Source organism: Crocuta crocuta, unplaced genomic scaffold (assembly GCF_008692635.1).
Source record: "Crocuta crocuta isolate KB4526 unplaced genomic scaffold, BGI_CrCroc_1.0 scaffold16, whole genome shotgun sequence".
Taxonomy (NCBI): domain Eukaryota; kingdom Metazoa; phylum Chordata; class Mammalia; order Carnivora; family Hyaenidae; genus Crocuta; species Crocuta crocuta.
The window spans coordinates 14,613,921-14,639,278 of NW_027531893.1; the positions used below are offsets into that span (position 1 = coordinate 14,613,921).

The following is a 25,358-nucleotide window of genomic DNA, read 5'->3' on the forward strand; positions in this document are numbered from 1 at the left end:
TTTTAAATGTTTGTTTATTTTGGCAGAGAGAGAATGTGCAGGTGCATGAGTTGGGGAGGAGCACAGAGAGAGCGGGAGAGAATTCCAAGCAGACTCCACCCTGTCAGCACAGACCCCAATGTGGGGCTCAATCCCACAACCCTGGGATCATGACCTGAATAAAAAAATCAAGAGTTAGACACTCAACTGACTGAGCCACCCAGGTGCCCCTGCTACGGCTTTTTGATGTGGCCTGCTCTCTGTCCTGAAGGCACTCTCCCTGGTCTAGGTAAAGCCCCTGCCCTCCAATTTCGCATTGTCCGATGATACCTGCACACTACGGAGTGTCTCCAGCATCACTTCCTCCAGGAAACCATTCTTGACACCCATCTAGAGGCTATTCGTTTGTTACCATATTTCTTCTGTTCCAAGAGAAGGCCTTTCCCCCACATTTGAATATCCTTGAAATTAAGTTGTGTCTCTTAATTGATGCATGTTTGTGATTGGCATTTATTTCTTCGTTAGTGGTACGCAAACAATTGTGCTTTTTACAATCGGCACCTCAGATTCAGTGAGCTATACTATAGCTCTGCATAGAATTGTTTCCTCTGGAGCCTTTACCTCAGTTTTTATTAATATCTATCTCATCCTTTGCACATTAAGCTCCGTTAGCACAGAAATAATGTCTTTATGTTCATCTTTGTATCTCCAGCATATGGTGGCCCATGTCTGGTCCACAGTAGGTTCCAGTGAGTATTTGTTGAATAAGGCGGTGGATCCTGTTGTACCTGGTATAGATGAGGTGCCGGAAGGAAGCACCTCTCCCAGAATCACATGGCTAGTTAGTGGGTGAGTGGGGCATTGACTTAGGTCTGACTTGCTCCAAGGCCCAGCTCAGTGCCTGCGCTCTGTCCATCTTTGTGGAAAACTCAGAGAGCCTCTGCAGTCACAAGACAAAACTATCAGTCCTGGGGGGTATGAGGAAAACTTAGAGACCGACACTCAGCCAGTACTCAGTATTACTGTTCATGGGATTGGTGGCCAAGTAATGTTTTTCCTTTTGTGCCTACACCTTCCTGCTTTCTGCCCACAGGGATCCCAGAAGGAGCTGTTGAACTTAACTCAACAGGATTATGTGAACCGCATAGAGGAGCTCAACCAGTCTCTGAAGGACGCCTGGGCCTCGGACCAGAAAGTGAAGGCTCTAAAAATAGTCATCCAGGTCAGGTCTAGTGATTTTTCTTTTCTTCCCCCAGAATTTCCTATGTAAAACTCCTTTATAGATAATTAGGGTTTTTCAGAGGACTGCCTTCAGGGTCTTACCTTTTTTTTCCCATCTGTTCCATTTTCACATAACTTCCTGTGAAAAGCCATGACCATGGATCTGTCTTTTATTGTGTACACCTGCACAGGTTGTACACTGCACAATTCCAGGACATTCGGCTTGGATTACAGAATTAATGATTCCGCCTCCTTATGTAGTTCATTGGCCCTGGTACATCTGCCGACACATTTACAATTTGTACAGACTAAAGATTGACCAACTATCTTGTGTTTCCTTGGTCAGATTTCCTTTATACCTTCGGTATTAATAGTGGCCTGTCCCTGATATGTGCATTTCTGGCTCATTTTACATAATCATGTGACAAAACAAGTTAACAGTGTTAGGAGACATATGTTTGCTGAATGCTTTGTTGATGACTTTGTTGATCCATGACAACTCTTGGATCATCAGATCAAATTCTGTAAGGAAAATAGCTTGCTCTGTTTCTTGACCGTTCAGATCATCCTGTCTTGGTAAGACAGGCTCAGAAACGCACTGTAAAAGGACTAATGTGTGCATTATATTTCAGAGCAGAATTCATTAAGAATTTCTGAACAGCCATTTTAGTTCAAATGGACAACCCTGTTGTTCAACATCATGGCAGTGTTAAAAAAGAAAAAAAAACACATCATGGCTATGTGACATTTGTTTCCTCCCCTGTTTATTTGGAGAGAGGGATAGTAGAGTTTGGGTGTCTTTACACTGAGTGCTGGAAATCTTTAAAGATGACACTTTGTGTGTGTGTGTGTGTGTGTGTGCATGTGTGTGTGCTTCAAGACAGGCAAACCTGGGCTTCTTTCCCTGCAGCCAGTGTTGTTAGTTTTCGGAGTAAATATTCCCAAAGAAGAGTCTTCTCATCCTGGGTGCACGTGATGGGAGTTGCTTGCTGAGTGGCTCAAGTAAGAAAATACCCATAACAAGCATTGCCTCAAGATACTTTTATTGGCCACATCTCCCCATAGAGGATTGGAGTGTAGAGAACTTGACTTCCAAGAGTCTTACATCTGGAGAAGATCTGATTCATGTCTTCTCTAAAGAAAATAATCATGAAAGTGTTTCATTAACTCCACATCTGGTTAGTAGTAACTGTTGTACTTTAAAGACAACTTTTTTAACCAAAAAAAGAGAGTCAAGGGACAGGTATAGAGAAATGAGCCCAGTTCACCTTATTTGCTCTGTGGTAAAGTATTGTGTTGTGTGGTAGTCTTCCTGAAATGTAGTTGCAGTGATTTTTAATAAGAGTTACTTAGCTATTTACACAATTCAGTTTTAGAGCATTTTCATACCTCCTCCCCCTAAATCCCTCAAGTCTGTTGGCCCTCAGACCCTGTCACCTCAAGCCCCAGGAAAACCCACTGATCTGCTTTCTGGCTATAAATCTGCCTTTTGTAGACATTTCATGTATAGGGATCATTCATGATATAATCTTTCATCTCTGGATTCTTCCACTTAGCATAATGTTTTTTGAGGTTTGTCCATGCTGTTGTATTGCTAAGTAGTAGTCCATTTTATGGATGACCTTTTTAAAAAAAAAAAAAAAAATTTAACATTTATTTATTTTTGGGAGACACCAAGAGAGCATGAGTGAGGGAGGGGCAGAGAAAGAGGGAGGCATAGATCAGAAGCAGGCTCCAGCCTCTGAGCTGTCAGCACAGAGCCTGATGGGGGCTCAAACCCACAAACCATGAGATCATAACTTCAGCCGAACTCGGACGCTTAACCGGCTGAGCCACCCAGATGCCCCTTGAATGACCACATTTTTACTTCCCTGTTAACAAGTTGATGGACACAGGTCATGTCTACTCTGGCTATTATGAATGACGCTATGATGAACATTTGTAGAGAAGTCTTTGCAGGGACCAGTGCTTTGATCTCTCTTGAGTAGATTCCTAGGGGTAGGATTGCTGAGTCTTACGGTAAGGGTATGCTTAACTTTTTGAGAAGTGGCCAGCCTGCTTTCCAAATGGCTGTTCCATTTGCATCCCCACCAGCTTGGTGTGTGGGTTCCAGTTCCTCTACGACTTGTCCAACACTCGTGTTACTGTTACTTTGATCATAGCCACCCTAGTGGGTCTAAAATGGTATCTCATTTGTGGCTTTAATTTGAAATCCCTGTGGACTAATGAAGTTAAGCCTCTTCATATGCCCACTGGCCGTTTCTATTGTTGGTGAAACATCTATATGATAAGACTTGCCCCTTTTAAAAAATCAGGTTATGTTCTTGTTATAATCTTGTATGTATTCTTGATTCAAGTTCCTACCAAAGTGCCTGATCTTCAAGTATTGGCTCCTACTCTATGCCGTGTCTTCATTTTCACACTGGTGTCTTGAACTGGAGGAGTTTACAGTTTTAATGAAATCACATTTATCAGAAATCTCTCTTTTGACTCATGCTTTTGGAATTAATAGCTAATAACTCTTAGTCTAATTCAAGGTGGTGAGAATTATTTCCTATGTTTTGTTCTAGAAGCTTCATAGTTTTAGCTCCTATATCTAGGTTTATGGTAGATTTTGAAGTGGTTTTGTGTATAGTATGAGGGTCTAGACTTTTTAAAAAAATTTGAGCATTTATTTTTGAGAAGGGAGGGGCAGTGAGAGGAGGAGACCCAGAATCTGAAGCAGCCTCTAGGCTCTGAACTGTCAGCACAGAGCCCAAGGCAAGGCTCGAACTCATGAACCATGAGATCATGACCTGAGCCAGAGTCAGACGCTCAGGTGACTGAGCCACCCAGGCACCCTTAGATTTATTTGTTTTGCATGCACGTATCTGGTTGCCTCGGCAACATTCATTGAAAAGGCTGTCCGTCACCCAACTGTAAATGGAAGGGTTTATTTCTGGACTCTTGAATCAGCTCCATGTATCTGGGTAAGACCTTACACCATTACCTCAAGGTCTCAACTACTGTAGCTTTATGGTAATTTTTGAAACTGGTTAGATTAAGTCTTGTAACTGTCATTTCCCCCCCACCCCGCCTCCATCCCACCAAATTTGTTTTGGCCATCCTGGGTCCTTTGCATTTCATGTTATTTTTATTATTTTTTTTTTTTAGGATCAACCTGTCAATTTCTACCCCTTGCCCCCCTCCCCAAGAAAAAACCTTCTGGGATTTTGGTAGGGATTGTGTTGATCTTGTAGATCAATTAGAGAGATTTGCCAACCTAACAGCAATGAGTGTACTGATGCCTAAAATATATGTCATGCTTTGATGGGTGTCTGGTTTTTCCCTTTTCTCATTGTTAAGAGCAGTGTCGCTGTGCTCTTGGACACGTCTGCTGGCCTCTGGGGATGAGGGCCCATACCGGAGGGTGGGTCCCGGGTGTGTGTGCCTCTTTGGCTGTACCAGACAACGCCGAGCTCTTTTCCAGCATAGCTGTGCCAGCACACGCTGGTAGCAGCGGTGGGGTTATGGGAGTCTGTGTTGTTGAGCATCCTGCCAACATTTGGTGTGAGCAGGCTTTCTACTTTAATTTTTCCAATTTAGGAGATAGTAAAATCATATTGTATTGTGGTTTTAATGTGCAATTCCCTGATTATAATAAGACTGCATATCTTTGCACATGTTTATTGGCCACGCGGGTGTCCTTCTCTGGAAAGTAACTTTTGTTGATTCCTCTTGCTCATTTCTCTATTTTGCTGTTTGTGTTTTTCTTGCTGATTTTTAGGATTTTTCCCCATGTATTCTCAGGAGTAATTGTCATCTGATTAATTAGTCTGTTTGCTTGCTTCCTTTGATTTATCTTCCTTTCTTAGTATTCAGCCATCAGTTATCTTTAACTATATCCTTTTGTTTTTGATTATTCAGTATATATATTTATATATATGAATCCTAACTGAATTTTAGACAGAAACTGCTAGTGTCTTTGTAGAAAGTTACTAATTGGAAACAAATGGAAAACACCCTTTAAGTTCTTTTCCAGCAGTGCTGATAAGTTCCATAGCAAGTACTGTAGGCTAAGTAATTTATCAGTCAGTTGTTCAGGAAATGTCTGCCTCAGTGGTTTTCCACCTCGGCTGCGCATTGGAATTACTTAGGGGCTTCACGGAGGTCCTGAGTTTGAGCTGCACCCCAGGCCAGCTAAATTAGAATCCCTGAGATGGGGACCCAGGTGCCATTATTTTTAAAAGCTCCCAGATGATTCCAAAGCTGAGAACATACAGGCTGTAGGATCTTAGTTAGCAAAGTTCCCTGCCAATTGTGGCTCTCACGACCTCAGTGCGTCTTGGGTTCTGGGGCAGCGGTCACCTGGAGCCCTTGTCAAAAAATACCGATTCCCTGGTGCCTCGGCGGGAAGTTTTGACCGGTAGGTTTCACACGGAGCAGGGACTTTGTATTTTTAACTCCTTGGGCTGCCTCATTTTCATTTAGGAAACTGCACGAAAGCTAGAAAAACTGAAATCTTCAAACTAGTGCTTTAAAGGCAGAGGTGGTGGGGGACTTCAATTGATGACCTTATTATGACTTGAATGGTGGATCGAAGAAATTCTGCCTCCTGTTCCCTTGTGAAAAATGGATGTTCCGTGACACCAGCTTGGGAGAGCATGCCACACGCAGATGTTGGGAAGCGCCAGCTGTGTTTACTTTGAAATCTTCTGTTTGAATTGTGTCTTTCCACCTCACCACTGGGCGCAACTCCTCTCTGAGGGGCTCTGGGTGGGAACTGCGGAGAGGTCACACCCGTAGGAACCAAGGCCTGTGTATCCTAAACGGTCTCTAGGATTCAGAATTGTTTGCTTTTGCCAAGCTCTGAACTCCCGTGGGGCTGAGGTTTAAGCTGGAGCTTTCCTAAAGGGCGTGAGACAAACGCCAAGTGAGGCATCAGGAAATCGAGTTCTACGAACATCCACATGCCACGTTTGGTGTCAACACTGTCGTTCTAACACCTTACATCCCTCACCCTTCTGCCCTCCCGCCCCCCATAATATTTGGGCTGTTAAATAAGAGGATGTTTCACACATTAGACCCCATGTGGAATTTTAGGCTCTAATGCTGAGGAGAAACGTGGCGAATTTAACAATTTAGAAATTGAGTGACCACGCCAAGCTGAAAACCCATGTCCACCCACCTTTTGATAGGTGACACACTGTTTCCATTCTCTGCACATCAGAAAAGCATATTAAAAGGATTCTTTCCAAATGTCAAGTATCTTTTTTTTTTTTTAATGTTTACTATTTATTTTGAGAAAGAGATACAGCGTGAGCAGGGGAGGGGCAGAGAGAGAGGGAGACACAGAATCTGAAGCAGGTTCCAGGCTCTGAGCTGTCAGCACAGAGTCCAATGTGGGGCTTGAACTCCTGAACTGTGAGATCATGATCTGAGTCGAATCAAGCACTTAACCGACTGAGCCACCCAGGGACCCCAAACATCTTTTGTTTTTAAGCGACATATTTGTATCTGAGGGTCAAGGGTTGGAGTGATGGACTATGGCAAGGTTATTTAGTTGTTTGTGTGGACTTGTGAATTTGTAATGATTTCTGGGCATTAAATTTAGTTCTTCAAAGAAGAAATAGTTGTTTTATTTTTTTTAAGAGAGAGAGAGAGTGGGGGAAGGACATAGAGGTAGAGAGAGAAAGAAAATCCTAAACAGACTCTGCATTGCCAGTGCTGAGTCCAGTGCAAGGCCCAAACCCACAAACTGGGAGATCATGACCTGAGCCAAAGTCGGACACTTACCAACTGAACCACCCAGGTGCCCAAAGAAGAAATAGATGTTTTTGATCATAAAAGATGACTTAATCTGGGGGAGTTGAGGGCCACCTTGCATGGCTGCAGTCTTCCGTTAAGAGCTCTATGTGTGTCGATGTCCCTCCGGTGTGAGTGATATAGCACAGGGATTGAGCAACTCCCTGCAAAGCCAAATGTCCCTAGTGTTGAATATCACAGTTACAGAGAAACGTGCACTTTGAAGTTTGTCATCTCTGCTTTTAGAGGGAAGTTTGGTAGTGAGGATAAATAGATGTTACCCGGATGAAGGTATAGCACGGAGAACGTAGTCAGTGGTACTGTTTTACAGTGACACGTGGTGGCTACACTTGCAGTGAGCACAGCCCAATATCTTTATATATTGTACACTTGAAACTAACATATGTTGTGTGTCAACTATACTTCAATTAAAAAACAACAGATGATAGTTTAAGAAGGCTTGGAGATGTACTTACATCTCATAGAAACATTTCATAGGAACATTTCATAGAAAAGACTGTTTGAGAATCAAGACTGTCATCAAATAAACCAGAGGAAGCCATGCTGAAAAGCATTTGGAACAAAGATGGGGTGCTATGTGAGGACACTGTTGGGAGTGGTGTCCTTGACTTCCCTTGGTGACTTTGATGCTGACTGTAGTTCAGGGGATAAGCAAAGACCCTTCTGGATAAGATTTCTCAGTCCTGTGGCTTTTGTGGAGGGAAGTGACGGTGTCTTTCCGTAAGAGGCTTTGTAGTGAGCAGAGTCTGGGCCCCCTTGGTCAGAAGGACAGTGATTTTGTTTATCGTTACATCTCCAGGGTCTAGCATGGGGCCTGGCACATGGTAAGCACCTGCACTTGTTTATAGAAATTAATTTTCCAGGCCTGGAGCGTTCCAACCACGTCAGACATGACAGAGTGACTTTCCTTTTCTCTCTCTCTCTCTTTTTTTTTAGTGTTCAAAGCTGCTTTCGGACACAAGTGTTATTCAGTTCTACCCAAGCAAATTTGTCCTTATCACCGACATACTTGACACATTTGGTAAGTGCCAGTCCTGTTCATCTTAGACCTAGGAAAGACTGTTTTGTCGGAAAGCTGGGTGGTAGCAGTGCTTGAATTTCTGTTGACGTTTAAGTAGTTGGGTAGAACATGAGGGAGGCCAAACCACTCTTCCCCTCTGCTCATTAACAAGGGTGCTGGAAAGAATCTTAAATTTCATGTTTTATAAACTTCTCATCTGCTGGAGGAGCCAGTGAGTGAAGCCAGGAGGAGCTGGGGAGCGCCCTTCCTGCCTGAACCAGCTCCCATCCCTTCCCATATCACGGCGTCTGGAACTGCCTTCGTCAGAACTGGGCTTGGCTTCTCTGCCCGGCACCCCCAGTGGGTTTCTTTCCTGGGGAACGGCAGCACTCTGTGCCCTGTTGCCCAAGCTGGAGATGCGAGACTCTCTTCCCCTGTGCCCTGTGTCAAATCCATCACCAGGTGCTTCAGCATCCTGAATCCCTTTTAGTTTGTCTATTTTTATCTGTCTTCGCTAAGAACACCTTAGTTCAAGCCACAGCGCTCTCCTGCCCAGATGACTGCTGAGGCTCTTGTGAGCTTTCCTGTAGCATCACGGCTGCCGCTCATCCCGTGCTCCCACCTCAGACAGAATGATCTAGACTGAGGAGAAGAACCTGAAGCCCCTCTGGAGAAGCAGGGGCCTTTGTGCTCCTTGGTGGTTCTCAGTGGCCGGGACACGAAACCATGCAGCTCTCGAGGCTGTATGTGATGTTCAGCAGTGAGGTACCCGTGAAAACTAGCGGATGGAATCACCCTCTGAGACCTGAACACCTAGTGGATCAGAACAGAGACGTTTGCTATCTTACCAAGGAGGGAGCCGTGGACTCCCAACCAGCAAGTCTCATCTGTTACCCATAGGAAGGTCTAATGTGTCAGAAGACAAAATGGCCAGCAAAACCCCCCTGTTTTCTTCACAGGAGCCCGGGAGCTGAGTGTATCAGCTAGAACAAATGATAGAAAATCTGACTCCTGTTAGTCTTGGGAAGAAGGGGTATTTATTGTCTTAGGCTGCCAAGTCCAGGGGTAGTTTCTGGATTCAGGAACTCAAACAACGTGTTGGCATTTTCTAGTACTTTCCCTAGGGTTCACCTCATTCTCAGTCTGCAAGGTGTTCTTAGTTGTGTCAGTTCTTTTGCTAGTAGTCCCAGAACGAGGAAAGAGCTGCTTCCAGTCATTCAACAAAATGTCCCAGAATTCCATCTCCCTGGCCTGGTTGGATCACGGGTCCATTTCAGAGTCGTTCATGGTCTCTGGGGGATGAGTATGCAGATGATCCAGGTCATCCAAAAGCAGAAAGGTGATGCTATTTCCAGAAGAAAGCAGGGTGGGAACTAACGGACTACAAGAAGTGATGGCCTGGTGGGGCAGTGACGGGTCAGGGTCAGGTGGCCCAAGAGCTGTGCTGAGGACAAAGGATGTGTCAGCGATAAGAGATAAAAATCCTCACCTTTGTGGGCTTATGTTCCTGTAGAAGGGGGTTTGCAAAACATTAAACTCAATTATGTGTTAGATGATGATCAGCCCTCTGGAGAGAAAAAACAAAATAGAGCAGGGTGAGGGGAGTGGAGGGAAGGTGGGTGAGGGGTGATGGAGACTGCAGTTTTAAGTAGGGTGGTCACAGGAGGCCCCGCTGAGGAGTTGCTATTTGAGCAAGTACTTGAGGGAGAGGAAGGATGGGCTACATGCCCTCTGGGTGAGAAAGGGATACAGCCATATTAGGCCTACGGACAGCTTGTGCTAAGGCCCTGGGGTGGGAGTATGACTGACAGGCTTGGAGAACGGAGAAGCCAGGTGGTGGCATGGGAACTGAATGGGCCAGAGATCATGGTGGGCCTTGTAGGTCATTGGAAGAACTTGGGCTTTGACCCTGAAGACATGAGGAACCACTGGGGGTTGTTAAGCAGAGAAACAACATGATGTGATTTGTTTGTTTGTTTTTTATTGTTTGTATATTTTTAAGAGAGAATGGGGGAAGGGCAGAGGGAGAGGGAGACAGAAGATCTGAAGCTGTGCTGACAACACAGAGCCTGACACGAGGCTCAAACTCATGAGCGATGAGATCATGACCTGAGTCGAAGTCGGATACTTAACTGACTGAGTCACCCAGGTGCCCTGTGATGGGATTTGTTCTAATGGCTGTTGAGACTAGACTGTAGGGCGGAGGTGGGGCCGGGAGCCTGGTTAGGAGGCCATTGCGGCACTTGAGGTGTGAGGCCCAGGAGGCGTGGAGATGGCGAGAATGTATGGATTTTCAGAATGGCTGGGGGAGTTAGGCTCTCAGAAGAGATGCCAAGTCATACCGCCTTTGGGCCTTGACTTGTCCTCATACCCAGCCTGCCTTCAGGAGCGGGGCGTCAGTCAGGGAGAGAGTCGGTGGTTGTGTCTGGCTCTCATGGTGAGTTAACACGCAGGCCTTCTGGTTTCCCTCGCCTGCCTCTTGCAAGTTACTTATGCATGGGTCAGCATCCGAGCGACACTCGCTCGGGGACAGCAGCAGACCGCTGTCTAACCTGCAAGCCCAGCTGGATCCGACATTAACCTTGTGGGAATTCTGCACAGCCACTTTGCCAGCCTCCGCCGGCAGCGCCCGGTCTCCTGCCTTGGCAAGCCCCAGATACAGGGCAGATGGCTGTCCTCCTTGCCGCATCCCAGAAATTAGCTGGGCTGAGAGTTGATAATAGCAGTGATCAACCTCAACAAGTAATGTCCTTGGGCCTGACTCTATGCTGGGTGCTTTAGAGATCATAAATCATGTCCTCTTCATCACAGCGTGTGAAGCGGGGTCTGTAGTTCACCCCATTTCACAGATGAGGGGCGTGAGGCACAGCTTGCCTACGGTCGCAAGGGGAGTGAGCAGCCGAGCCGGGACTGTGAGTTCTCTCTGCGATCAGAGACCTGTTTTATTTCTCTTGAACTTGGCTCACAGGGGATATTTTACTCTCTGTGAAAATTACAAATGTGTATACGTTTGACCCAGCAACCTCACCTCTGCGACTCCATCCCATTTGTGATAGCAAAGCCCGGGCAACAACCCAGGCGGCCATCAGTAGGGGACCAGTTAAATAAATGACGGTCCATCTGTATGCTGGAGCATAGGAAGCCCGTAAGAAGAAGGGAGGGCGTGCTCCATTTTCCGCTGCGGAGGGATCTCCAGGGTATATGTGTCATCACGAGAAAAAGTCAAGATGCAGGAAAGAGTGTGTTCTGTGTTGTGTAAGAAAGGAGACCGTAGAAACCTCGCTCACATTCACTTGTGTTTGCCGGAGAAATGTTAGAAGGATGTCCAAGAAACTGATGAAGGTGGGAGTCTCACAGGGTGGCCTGGGCAGTGAGGCTGGACAGAGATGGGCCAGAGAGCACCTTCCCTCAGTACCTTGCACAGCCTTATTTACATTTTGAATCCGGGGAAATCTTTTCCCTTTTAAAAGCAAGCATTCAAACGAGGTACCGGCTTTCAACACCATTCTCCCTCCTCCACTTCCAAACCGTGTTCCCAATGGGGCCCTTGTCAGGATCTGTTAGGAATGATACTCCTCAGGCCTGGGAGGCAGTCTGTGTCCGCAGGTGCTGAAGGAGACTCTGTTGTGCCGTGGGCACAACATCAGGGGCAGTTTTCACCTTCTACAAAAGGGGCGGGAGATCAGAGTGCTGAGACCCACTTGCGAGCATCGTCCTAACACTGCTCCGTGGGGAGGTGCTCGGTGAGTGACACAGCCGGCGGAAGGCTGGAGCATCTTGCTGGGCAGGGATATTCGACACGGCCCTAACATCTGCGGCGAGGAGGCACATGCTGCACTTTGTGTGGGATTTCACTGGCGGCGCCAAGCAGAGTTGGGCTCTGAAATCTATCTGCCCGTGTCTCATGCCTGCGTCTCCTCTTCCAGAGTCATGTGCACCTGAGCCTTGTTTTTTCCATCTGTAAAATGGGCATATAATAGACCCTGGCCGGGGGCGGGGGAGGTTTGAGGAAGAGAATTAAGAGAAGGCATAGGAGGCACATAATGTTTTTCCCCTTCTAAGAGCTTGCCTGCCAGGACCAGTGTAGACAACTTTGAACGGTACTCGGTACAGAGTAAATGCTCAGAAAATGTTAGCGGCTCTCACTGTCCTAGTGTTACTGATTGAGAAGATCGTGAGTCAAAGGAAATCAATCTAGGCTTGGGTATTATTTCTTAAGACTGGCATCAGCTAACCTCACAAAAGACAAAAATATTCACGAAACTCTCTTGGCCAAAAATGATTTAGTAGTTAGAGGCCCCTTAGCGTACGAATGTGAAATATAAAAATTGTTTGTGGTTTCAGAGGCGTGGCAAGCTTTTTGTGGAGAGAGTGATGGTGTTTTGTGCTCATAAAAGGCAGGAAAAAGGCAGGTGGCTTTGAGTATGGGGGTTTGTTCCCTGAGGCTTCCTGGGAGCTTCTCAGTTGAACTGATGATGTAGAGGGGTGGTTTTCCTCCTTGGTTACACACCTGGGGAGCTTCACAAACACCCACAGTGTTCAAGGTCCACCCCAGACCTTTTATTTTTTTTTAAGGTTTGTTTATCTTTGAGAGAGACCCAGAGCATGAATGGGGGAGGGGCAGAGAGAGAGAGGAGACACCGAATCCGAAGCAGACTCCAGGCTCTGAGCTGTCAGCACAGAGCCTGACCCAGGCTTTGAACCCACAGACTGTGAGATCATGACCTGAGCCGAAGTCAGACACTTATTAACTGACTGAGCCACCCAGGCGCCCCAACAGACCATTTTTATCAGAACCTCTGAGGACAGACACACACCAGTCCATTTTTAGACATGTCAGGTGGCTTGAGAGTTTAGCCAAGGCTGGAGACCACTGGTTTAGAGGGACGAGGGAGGCTTGTCCCTGCTTTCAGAGATTCCCATACCCAAGGCGAGTCTTAGCTCAGAGACTCACGTGCTTGCCTACATCCATGGTTCTCACACTTGAGTGTGTATAAGAATTCCCTAGCAAGGTTATCCAAAATTCACAATCCTAGTCTTCATTCCCTGCAATACTATATTTCACTAGCTCTGAAGTGGGCCTCAGGAATGTGCGTTTTCAACAAGTGTTTATGTGACGGTAATGTAAGTAGTCCACACCGTGAGACCAACCTAGAGGGCTTCTCTTCGTTTGGGCGGCTTCCTGACCTTCATCCTAGTCTGTGGAATTTCTTGGTGAAGTCACCGGATTTCATGTTCTTAGAACTTCCTCTGTTTCTGTGTATGGGCAGGATGTGTGGTTCTTTGGTGCCCTGAATGATGGGGTTACGGGGAAGGGGGTAAAAAAACAAACACACGGAGTCAGGGGAAATACGTTGGACATTAAAGGTGATTTGGGAGTCACCAGGAAATGAATAGAAGTGTGATTTTTATTCCTTGGATGTGTATAGCATTTTCTAAAATACACAAATAAATGAAGCTTTTAGTGCTAGACTAGGGGGTGGCTTGTAGACCAAGTCTACCCTGCCCACTTGTTTTTGTTATTATTGGAACACAGCCACATCCGTTTGCACATTGTCTATGATCCCTTTTGAGTGACAACAGCAGATTTGAGTAGTCACAGCAGACCTGTGACCCACGTCACCTGAAATATGTTCATTTATGCCTCTAACAAAAACGGAGCCTCAACGGTATGCCAGGCACTGATCTAAGTCCTGGGGATGTTTCCGTGAACAAAACAGACACAGATTTCTATCCTCATAGCACTTGCTAGTTGAATGTCAGATTTCAATGCTCCCGGGCACCAGGCAGATCACATAAATGAGTGAAGCAGGCAGTTGCTGAGAGGCACAAAGTGGTGGATAGTATGTACTGGGTAGTACGTACACCATTTGAAGGGCCAGCTGCTAATCTGTTTTCACTCATTTTTATCCTATAGGGATGTGGGCCGTTTCTGGTAGATCGTTTGTGAAGAAGCAGAAAATCAGGTTTTTCCTGTAAATGAAAGTTTTTACCTGTTGGCCACTAGTTAAAAAAAGTGTTAAATCACTTTGTGTGTTTTGAGCCAAACAGAACGGATCCCTGGCTGCCCATTTGCAGCCTCTGCCTTAGAAATAAAACCTGGACTGTTCTCTGTTGAGTGAATGGAGGTGCCTAAGGTCCCTTTGGCCCTACGTTTCCATCTCTGAGGGAAGAAGGATTACTTTCCTGCATCTCCGAAAGTACAAAGTTCCCTCATTTTATTAAAAACAAAAAGAAACATGGTTTATCATTTGTCCCACTAGGTGGCAGCATAGTATCACGAATGGAAGTGCTCTGGGTGGTGCCATCTCTGTCCCTAATTAACGGACGTTTATTTAGTGTTTGCTCCCGCGGAGCGTGATGCTGACCCCAAATGTCCTTCTCTCCCCAGGAAAGCTCGTGTACGAGCGCATCTTCTCCATGTGTGTGGATAACCGCAGTGTCTTACCAGGTAATGTCGTAGCTCCTCTGCCTGTCTCATTCTGCCAGGGAGTTGTGATTAGAAGGCTTATATCAAGCCAGGATTTTTTGGACTCTATATAAGATTTCTTTTGTTAGTGTGTTAAAAGTAAAAGAAACACGTCTACAGATTTCTGACCATCTCAGTTTTCTAAAAACACTAGAAGGTTTTCTAATGACGCAGCTAAGAATTTTGGGAAGTAATTTGAATGTATGAGACTGAAAAGGTATTACATCTAGATTCAGCTAAATTTTTTTTTAATGCTTATCTATTTTGAGAGAGAGAGAAAGAGTGTGCTAGCTCATGCATGTGGGGTAGGGGCAGAGAGAGAGGGGAGAGAGAATCCCAAGCAGGCTCTGTGTTATCAGTGCAGAGTCTGAAGCAGGGTTTGATCCCATGAACTGTGAGATCATGACCTGAGCTGAAATCAAGAGTCGGGCACTAACTGACTGAGCCACTCAGCTGAACGTGTACAGCAACTTAAATTCCTTTGTTGCTTGGCATTTTTTCCTACATAACTTTTCCCGAAAGCAAATTGCAGAAACCAACTTTATATATATTAAAGAACAATGTCAAATAAATCAATAATTACAGATACTTTGGATTTACAATCAGTGCTTAAGTGACGTTTGCATTAAGTTTATTGCCGATCCATTTAAAATTCTCAGGAGGTTATAATGGGACAACTTGGGTATGAACCTCTCTTGTCACATAAATGATGTCTGGCAACATGGAGCTCTCAGTAGCTCCTCTTCCCCCTCATCCCTCCTTTCAAGCTTCTAGAGCTGCTTAAGGAAACGTTCTCATCCGTACAGGTTCCAACAACCACTTGCTCCCACTCCGCCTGCTCTCGGCCAGGCGATGGCAGTAGTGACAGGAACCCATGACTGACCTGTTCACTTACTCTTTCTTTCATCTGTCTGTGTATCTGTTATTATTTTTTTTTAAATATTTTTATTTATTTCTAGGAAAGAGAGAGAGAGACAGTGCGAGCAGGGGAGGGTCAGAGAGAGAGGGAGTCACAGACTCTGAAACAGGCTCCAGGCTCTGAGCTGGCAGTCAGCACAGAGCCCGATGCAGGGCTCGAACCCATGAACCGCGAGGTCATGACCTAAGCAAAAGTCGGACACTTAACCGACTAAGCCACCCAGGCGCCCCGTATCTGTTATTTTAAAACGGTTTAATACAGTTATTTGTCGGAAAGAACAGACCATCAGGGTCCTAAGAGTCCTCTGGTGTCAGATGATGGAACCCACAGGGAAGAGCGAGGGATTGTACGGGGCCCTGCTGCCTGTTGGTGGGAGCCTTGCTCTTACACTGGAGCTGCGCTGTCCCATGTGGTGGCCTCTGGTCATACGGGGCCCTCGAGACCTGGCCAGTCCAAACTGAGGCATGCTGTGTGTTAAGTATTAAAATATACTTGGGGACGTCTGAGTGGCTCAGACTTGGTTAAGCTACTGACTCTGGATTTTGGCTTAGGTCATGATATCACAGTTTGTGAGATCAGGCCCTGCATTGGGCTCTGTGCTGACAGCTCCGAGCCTGCTTGGGATTCTCTCTCTGCCTCTCTTTCCCTGAGAATAAATAAATAAACATTAAAAAAAAATACACTAGGGTCACCTGGGTGGCTCATTCATTTAAGCGTCCGACTTCGGCTAAAGTCATGATCTCACGGTTCATGGGTTCGAGCCTCACGTCGGGCTCTATGCTGGCAGCTCAGAGCCTGGAGCCTTCTTTGGATTCTGTGTCTCCTCTCTCTCTCTGTCCAGCCCCTGCTTGCGCTTACTCTCTCTCTCTCAAAAATGAACTTTAAAAAATTTATGTTACAAAGATTTTATTAAAAAAAATTTTTTTTAACATTTATTTATTTTTAAGAGACAGACAGAGCATGAGCAGGGGAGGCTGGAAATCAGGAACTGCGAGATCATGACCTGAGCGGAAGTGGGACACTTAACCGACAGAGCCCCCCAGGCGCTCCTTAAGATTTTATTTTTGAGTACTCTCTGTACCCATCGTGGGGCTCAGACTCACGACCCTGAGATGAAGAGTCGCATGCTCTATTGACTGAGCCAGCCCAGCGCCCCTACAGCAGTATTTTAAAAAATGCTTTTTGGTAGGGATGCTGGGGTGGCTCAGTTCATTAAGTGTCCCACTTTGGCTCAGGTCATGATCCCATGGTTTGTGAATTCCAGTCCCACATTGGGCTCTCCGCCCTCAGCACGGAGCCTACTTTGGGTCCTTTGTCTCCTTCTCTCTTTGCCCCTCCTCCACTCATGCTCTCTCTCAAAAATAAACATTAAAAAAAATAAAATGCTTTTCAGTACACACTCTACTACTTTCTATGGTATACCTAACCCCTTAAGAACATAGATGTTACTTATCTAATCCCTAGAGGTGTTTGAGTTTGCATCTACTGCAATGTTTTTCCTTCTTCCCAATTTTCACTAAGTATACAAACAATATTTTAGAGCCAATTCATGAGAAATTATTAACAACTTCCTCCCTCCCTAAACTGTAAAAGTTCCAGATAAAAGGCTATTGTCATATTCCTCTCCAGTCCTTGTCTAAATTTATTAATTATGACTTAGGTCACTAAAATTCTTCTTTCCCCAATACCTAGGGGTTTTTTTTGTTGTTGTTGTTGTTGTTTTACCTTTAGCAATGCAAATCAGGCTTTGACTTTCTTGCAAATAATTTCTTCGTTTTTTTTTTTTTTTCCTTTCAGTTAGAATTTTCATCTGCATGTAGTTTTCTATGGTTCCAAGAACCTGAAAAGGAGAAGGGCAAATTTCTCTCAAAAATGTCAGTGATCTTGGGGATGTCTCTTAACAATAATTATGCAGAAAGCTTTTGAAATCTGTGTGGAATTCTGCCTAAAGAGATTATGTGCAGAGAGAAATCTGGTGGCATGTGTACTCATTCTTTCCATTTGAATCAAGTTCTGACTGGTGAATTTCACTTTTGAGCCCTTCACCTTCGGGAATTTTAACTAAGGCGTACCTCTTAGGAGTTGAGAAGGATGCCAGTGTCCTTTGGGGTCACAGAACGTGCGTACTACTATATATGTTTAGTATCTAACATATATACTAAATGTTCCCCCAACATTTCTTAATCCAGTACATGTGTAGAGAGACCATCTACTCTAAGTGATAAAGGAGTTTTATTTCCATCGTGGGAGGAATAACTTGGGTTTATCACGTTGTGGTTCTCCTCAGCTGTGGGGATTCCCATCTTCGGTTTTCCCCCAGGCTGATGTAGCTGCCTCTGGATAAGCAGAGTCCTTAACTGACCTGGCCGTGAGGCTGGTACCAAGATGACATCCCTATAAACACTGTTATGTAAAGAGACCTCTTGCTGCTAGGGTAGAAGCTTGGCAAATTAAGGAGAACTAGAGTCCTCCCTCCTCGTGAAAAATCCATGGCAGTTGAGGGCTGAAGGAAGAAGCGCCATGAAAGAAAAGTAAGTGGGACCTGGAAGGGAGAATCTCTGCTCTTTGTTAAATTGAAGTCTCTGAATTGATTTCCAAATTCTGAATTCATTCTCCATGTCGCAGCTCAAGTGCTCAAGTATAAATCATGTCCTGTTAGACCATTCCTCTGCTTAAACCTCCTTCATGGACTTTCCATTGCACCTAGAAAAACTGGGACTCCTTGGGCACCTGGGTGGCTCAGGTAGCTAATCGTTTGACTCTTGATTTCGGCTCAGGTCATGATCTCACAGTTTTGTGAGTTTGAGCCCCATGTCGGGCTCTGTGCTGACAATGTGGAGCTAGCTTGGGATTCTCCCTCTGCCTCTCCTTCTCCCTCTCCCTCCCCTGCTCATACTGTCTTTGTCTCTCTCAAAATAAATAAACTTAAAAAAAATTAAAAACAAAACAAAGCTCTGACTCCTCACCAAGGCTATAGCCCAGTGTGACCTGGCTTGTAATGCCTGCGTCTCCCCTTCCTGTTTGCCATGTTGGCTTGCTTTTCTCTTCTTTGCCCGTCCAGATACTGTATCTACCTTGTCCAGATACCGTATCTACCTTGGGGCCTTTGCACTTGATGTTTGCTCTTCCTGGAATACATTTCACCCACATCTAAACATGGCTGGCTCCTTTTTATAGAATTCAGGGCTCAGCTCAAATGTTACCTCGGGCAGAGCCTTCTCTGACCACCCTAATGAGACTGTACCCCTAAGTCATTCCCTAGTCTAATACTTAGTTTTATATCTTTCACAGTACTGACGATTATCTGNCTGTCTTGTGTATTATCTCCTCAGAGGCTAGACTCCTACTTTGAGTTAGTTCTTATAATGTTTGTGTTGAGCAGGTGAAGTCTAGGTATGCAAGATATACTTTGCTACAGGATTGATTGATTGATTGATTTAGTAAGTAAGTAACTAAGTAAACTCTACACTGAGTGTGGGGCTTGGACCCAAGGTCAAGAGTCACATGCTCTACTGACTGAGCCAGCCAGGTGCCCCACTTTGCTATAGGATTTTAAAGTCCTGCATGACATAGTTTTCTCTTAATTTGTGAGCTGAAGGAAAGCCTGAAGCCTTTGTACTGGCATTTGCAGATAATTGTATAGCTTGCAGACGATGTGGACACGTAGGACATCTTGCCTTTCTGTGCCCCTGGGGTCTCCAGTGTCCTGCCTTGGGCTTCACCAGAGAAAGCTCTTGCCAGGGCTGGTGAAGCTCTCTTCTGGATCTCTGTTCCCTCAACTGTAAAGGGATTTTTATTAGATGACTGCAGAGACTTATTTTTGTTTTGGGGTTTCAGGTCCCATGATTCAGTCAGTCATATGAAAGGAAATTAATCCCACCCCTCCTTTTTCCACAGAGCCTGATTGACAAATGAATTTAAGAATATCCCTTTATCTCTTCCTGTCTGGATCTCTTAGAACTTGAAAAGAAAAGTTACTTGAAGCGCACGGGTTCAGGGCAGGAAAGGAAAAATAGTAATTTCCCTTCCCTCTGGAAGTGGCACTGAGCAAATAGTTCTTGAATGAATGAAGCATTCCATGCTGTCCAAAAATAGATAAATACTGGACTTGCAGTCCCAGAATATCTGCCGTTGTGAGATGTGACTGTTCTCTGCTAGCGAAGGACCTAGAGGTTTATCTTTTTGCTGATTCCACTGGAATTTTGATCACCCTAATTGTGTGTCACCCCGTTGCAGAAAAGGAGAATCAGGGACGGAAAATGTTTGTGTGTACCACACATGAGGGCAACAAGCTGGATTCGTTTGCTGTGTTCTAAAGGGATTAACTTCTCCCTTTTTGATTGAATCTTTTTATTCATTTATTTTTAAAGTAAACCCTACGCCACACATGGGGATCGAGCTCTCCACCTCTGTCTCTCTTTTTTTTTAGTTTTTTGTCAAGTTGGTTTCCATATAACACCAGTGCTCATCCCCACAAGTGCCCTCCTCCATGCCCATCCCCCCCTCCCCTCTCCGCCACCCCATTTGGCCTCAGTTTGTTCTCGGCATTCAAGAGTCTCTCATGGTTTGCCTCCCTCCCTCTACCCCACTATTTTTCCCCTTTTTCTCCCCCACGGTCCTCCGTTAAGTTCCTCCTAAGCCTCCTATAATTCCAAACATATGGTATTTGTCCTTCTCTGCCTGACTTATTTCGCTCAGCATAACACCCTCAAGGTCCATCCATGTTGCTACATATGGCCAGATTTCATTCTTTCTCATTGCCATGTAGTATTCCATTGTATAGATAAATCACATCATCTTGATCCATTTGTCAGTTGATGGACACTTGGGCTCTTTCCATGGTTTGGCTATTGTTGAAAGTACTGCTGTGAACATTGGAGTACCTGCGCCCCTATGCATCAGCACTCCTGTATCCCTTGGGTAAATTCCTAGCAGTGCTATTGCTGGGTCATAGCGAGCTCCCCACCTCTCAATCAAGAGTCACCCACTCTACTGACTGAGCCAGCCAGGCGCCCCCTTTATGATTGAGTCTTAGAAGTTGAAGGCATATTCAGCAGTGGGGTAGGGATCAAATATGTGGAAATCATTTCAAAGAAATTCCTTTTTTTTTTTTTTTTTTAAGCTTATTTGTTTTGAGAAAGAAAGAGGAGAGGGGAGGTAAGGAGAGGGAGAGAATCCCAAGCAGGTTCTGCACTGTCAACCTTGAGATCATGAGCTGAGCCAAAATCAAGAGTCAGATGCTTAACTGACTGAGTCACCCAGGTGCCCCAAGAAGAAGTAATTTCTGCCCCTAGAAAAAAACAGTGCCATACTGGTCTTCTCGGTGATGAATTTGTTGGGGGGTGGGGGTGGGGGTGTTTGATTGTCTTCCTTGTTCCCTAGTCTTCCATTCCTTACTAAGATGCTTGTCAAGACTAGGCTTGGGTGCCAGTTCCAGAAAACTGAAAATAACAATAACAAGGTCAGGGCTGGTGGGGCGGTCAGCCTGGTGCCAAGAATCCTGACTTCTGTCGCTCTCATGGTTCGAGGTGGTGATAGAGGTTCTCGCATCGCAGTGGCATTCCATCTAGCAGGACAGATGGAAAGCAGGAGTGGAGGTGTTCCCTTAAAGACATTTCCCAGAAGTTGCACTTCTCTTTCTATCCTGGGGCCAGAACTTGGTTGCGTGGCCATACTGTAGGGATGGCCATATGCCCAGCCGAAAAGGGACAGGCCTCTTACTGAAGAGGAACAAACAGATAATGGGGGAAACTGGCAGTTTTGCCACAAGATGACTCAAGTCTTGGAGTATTGAGCTGTCAGCCCAACTGGCAGGTTTCTCACTTGAGGGCTTCGATGTACCCTCAGGTCTGGCCCGGGTGACACGCAGAGCACAAACTTGGATCACATGTCATGTTACAGTTGCAGGCGTCTAAAGCATCGGGAATCACCANAAGAATGTAGGCTGTGGAGCCAGACAGCTCGAGTCGGACTGCAGCTCTCACATTTGCCTGCTGTACGCCCTCACCGTCTCTGGGCCTCGGTCTCCACATCTATCAAAGAGTAAAATGGAAGTACGTCCCGTGGAAGGCTCTTGTGGGATGAGGTGACCTGATATCTGTAAAGCACTCCGAGCATCGTTTAGAAAGTCTCATGTGTAAGTTCTCACTGTCACTGATTGTGTATTAATAATAATAATTGGAAGGAAAGACCCAGGAGAACTGGGCAGGGCACCCTTTCTGCTCTATTGTAACATTCTCTCTCAGGACTCCTGGCAGCTGTAACCGATCCAAAGAAACAGCAGGGCTGATGGGTATTGTTTTTATATTGCAGATCACTTCTCTCCAGAGAATGTCAATGACACGGCCAAAGAAACATGCTTGAATTGGTTTTTCAAGATTGCTTCCATCAGGGAACTCATTCCGAGATTGTATCCTTTTTTTTTTTTATTTTTTTTGGTCTGATGATTTTAAAGATAGGCTGAAAAGAGTCACACCATTAATAGAAGCCATGTGATGGGACGCCCTGAAATTCCTGTGGAAAATTTGGTCTTGTTACGGTTACTAGCCTGAACATCCAGGGCCAGCCACATTGTTGAAGGCTTTGGACTCCTCTCTCCCCAAATAGTGTTCTGTTTTCTTACTTTGAATACGATGCCATGGTCCAGGCTTTTGTTTCCTGGAGGAACATTCCCACATTAATTCCCTCAGTTAAAGTGCTTCATCTTTATGTGTTTTCCCTGGTTCCAAAAACTTGAACAGGATCAGGGTTTCCTGCACAAATGCCAGTTTTGAAGAACAGAGACTTCTCCTTATACATAGACGAATCTTGGTTACTTAAAGTTCATTCTTTCCCCATAAAGCCTTGATGGGAAATGCTCAAAACGCAGCTTAAACTTCAGCCTGCAGCTGTGAACCAGTATGTAACGTTTTCCAAAATTTATTTTAAATGAGTATGAAATCTTGAAACCCACCCACAAGCCGTTAGCTAACCTAGTTCTCTGGACAGTGAGAGGCACTGTGGCTCCCTGTTCTGAAGTCCTGCCTAGTTCTGTTTGTGAGTAGTCCAGCCTTTCCACCATAGGGAACAGGCCATCTGGAAAATGTCTTCCTTAACAGAACATTTTTGTAGTTATGTGGAAGCATCCATCCTGAAATGTAACAAGTTCCTCTCCAAAACGTAAGGCTCTTCTGAAATGTCTAGAATCACATTTCCAAGAAATCTCATACACACACAGACACACACACACACACACACACAAATGGCGATGTGATAGCAGCTATCATTCACTGAGTCCTTAGCATGTAATTAATTAGCATGTAGCAGACCTGGTGCTGAGCACCTTCTGTGCATTTTTCCATCTCATCTAAATGGAAACTTGAAGAGATAGAGCATCTTATTTATTTGTCCATGCTTTTTTAAATTGAGAGAGAGAGAGAGCGTGCATATGCATATGTGCAACGTGGGGGAGGGCCAGAGAGAAGGGGACAGGATCCCAAGCGGGCTCTGTGCGGACAGCAGCAGAGGCCCAATGTGGGGCTGGAACTCATGAACATTAGTCCATGACCTGAGGTGATGTTGGATGTTCAACTGACCGAGCCACCCAGGTGCCCCAAAGAGAGCATTTTAATTGCTGTTTTATGGAGGAGAAGACTCCAGCCAAGAGAAGTTGGTTGAGTGCTTTGTGGAAGAATCCTCACTCTGTGTGGTGTTGGCAAGCTATTCAGCATCTCTGACTCTGTCTCTGTGAACAAGGCCATATGAAGAGGTCTGTGAGGGTTGTTAAGAGCATGGTCAGCCCACAGCGGGCCCACGCTCCGTACTTGCTGGTGCTACTGAAGATGGTGATGCAGCTGATGTCAGAAACAGAAGCGTTTGCCCCTGAGCCACATGCTGCTCTGGGTTACCTCGGGCATTGTGTCATGCAGATAATAAACTCCCTGAAGCCAGGGGCCAAGTGTCGGTGCTCCGTAGGGATGTAGTTTAATTGGGTTTGGAATATGTACTGAAGGTGTTGATCTGGATCTGAGAGCACCTGGGCATAGTTTTTAGGGATAACCTCAGTGCTAAAGAAATGGTTATTTTGCCTCACCTTTGGGGGAGGATAATGCCTGAGGCAGAGGGAGGTCCTGAGTTACAGGAGAAATAAATAAATCACAATTCACGTTGACGGGGAACACTGATGGCAGGCTGAGGTGCCAGGAGCTGGGTGCAGGACGGAGTGGGGCACGGACCAGGAAGTCAGTGCCAGAGGAGTAATGGCTGTGGCGACAGTGTCGAGAAGATCAAGGAGTAGCCAGCAGATGGAAAATAATTGGGGGACAAAAACCGTTAAATTAATAAAATACATGCGACCTCAAGCAGGCAAAAAAGTAAAGGTTAGACTCCAGCACTGAGCACATGGTGAAGACCTTAGCAGTGAATGCACTGTGTCAAGAGAGAGACTATTATTGTCACATTGCCTTGGAAAATGCAAGGTTGGGCCTTGGTTTGTCTCTGAAATTGGATTGTTCTCCCCCCCGCCCCACCTCCCCATGTATAGGAAGCATATGTACCTTTATTTTAAAAGATCGAGTGTTCTCACAAGCGGTATGATGCTGCCCTCTTTCTGTTTCCAACAGCGGGATTTCAGAATGTCTGCCCCGACTGACGTGTATGATTCGAGGGATCGGAGACCCGCTGGTGTCGGTGTACGCGAGGGCCTATCTGTGCCGGGTAGGCGGCGCCGGCGCCCTGCGCGCTCACACGTGGGGCCGCTTCCTGTCTCCTTCCCCGACACCTCACAGGCCACCACAGGGAGGACTTCGTTAGCTGCTAATTTTAGAACACGGCTCTTCCGCAGAAAGCAGAGCTATAGGATTTCTCTCAAAAATTAATTTTAAAGTAGATCCACTTAATAACTCTAACTAGGGGACGTTTAAGGTTATCTTCTTAGAAGTGAACTGGTTTTCAGAATTAATTGTTTCTCCTGTTCTTGCTGGGAAGGAGGCTCCCAAGGCCTTTTGGCTGATAGGTTGCTTTTCATTGAACTGAAGCCTGCTTTCCCTTGTCTTGGATTGGATTGTTTCATTAGTTTCCTACATTAAAGAGTTGGTGCAGGGTGAGAATTGGCGGGCCGCCTGGCAGGGCGCGGTGCTGACCAGCGTCAGCAGCCACTGAAGGCTACAGGCTACAGGCCTCTTGCAGCTGCCCTGATGCGGGTCCCAATTGTAAATCACTAAACTTTTTTCTCTCTTAAATTAAAAAAAAATTTTTTTTTAACGTTTGTTTATTTTTGAGAGAGACAGAACACAAGCAGGGGAGGGGCAGAGAGAGGGAGACACAGAATCTGAAGCAGTCTCCAGGCTCTGAGCTCTCAGCACAGAACCTGACACAGGGCTCAAACTCACAAACCAGGAGATCATGACCTGAGCTGAAGTCGGACGCTTTACCGAATGAGCCACCCAGGCTTGCCAGCCTTTTTCTCTCTTAAAGCACCAAGAAGCTTCTACTTGAAACTTTTTCTTTTATGAAAAATGCACCCCATGGAGCGTTTACAGTTATTTCTCTTAAGCTCCTTGGGAGGCTTTGCTGCTGTCAGCTTGCCCCGGGAGTCCTTGTTAGTCTCATCAGCATTATTTACCTTGAAGGAGGGCTTATTGCCTCTGTTTTTTAGGGTCCTGATGAACCGCAGACTTCCTCGAGGACAAAGCTACAGGGCCTCGCCCAGATCTTGCCAGTGATGATATTTTTAAATCAGAAGGTCAAAAATCGGTACTCTTTGACTGACTTCCTTTACACGATGTCTAGCAAATGACAGAAGCCCTGTGGTCTCCACTGTCACAAAGAAATCAGACAGTCAATGCCCTCAGTGAATAGCAAATGTCCTTATGAAGGACACTTTTTATAGGTCTGCTCCCTAATGCCAAGAAGGAAAGAGAACGCTTTTCATTTAAGGACAACGTACTCCCCATTGGTAATAGGCCAAAGTGTTTATCTATTGCCAT

The 25,358-nt window shown here is 45.5% G+C and overlaps 1 protein-coding gene across 5 annotated transcripts in view; it reads left to right on the plus strand.

Annotated features, from left to right (window-relative positions):
* The window catches only part of VPS35L (VPS35 endosomal protein sorting factor like), a 118,752-nt gene that overhangs the window by 23,142 nt on the left and 70,252 nt on the right, over positions 1 to 25,358 (plus strand). For all 5 annotated transcript variants that reach the window (XM_077773226.1, XM_077773228.1, XM_077773230.1 and 2 more), the window contains exons 7-12: positions 1,073 to 1,201; positions 7,942 to 8,026; positions 14,397 to 14,456; positions 21,706 to 21,802; positions 22,504 to 22,551; positions 23,994 to 24,087. In XM_077773226.1, coding sequence (XP_077629352.1) covers positions 1,073 to 1,201; positions 7,942 to 8,026; positions 14,397 to 14,456; positions 21,706 to 21,802; positions 22,504 to 22,551; positions 23,994 to 24,087 — 513 coding nt within the window. The remainder of the gene's footprint in view (positions 1 to 1,072; positions 1,202 to 7,941; positions 8,027 to 14,396; positions 14,457 to 21,705; positions 21,803 to 22,503; positions 22,552 to 23,993; positions 24,088 to 25,358) is intronic.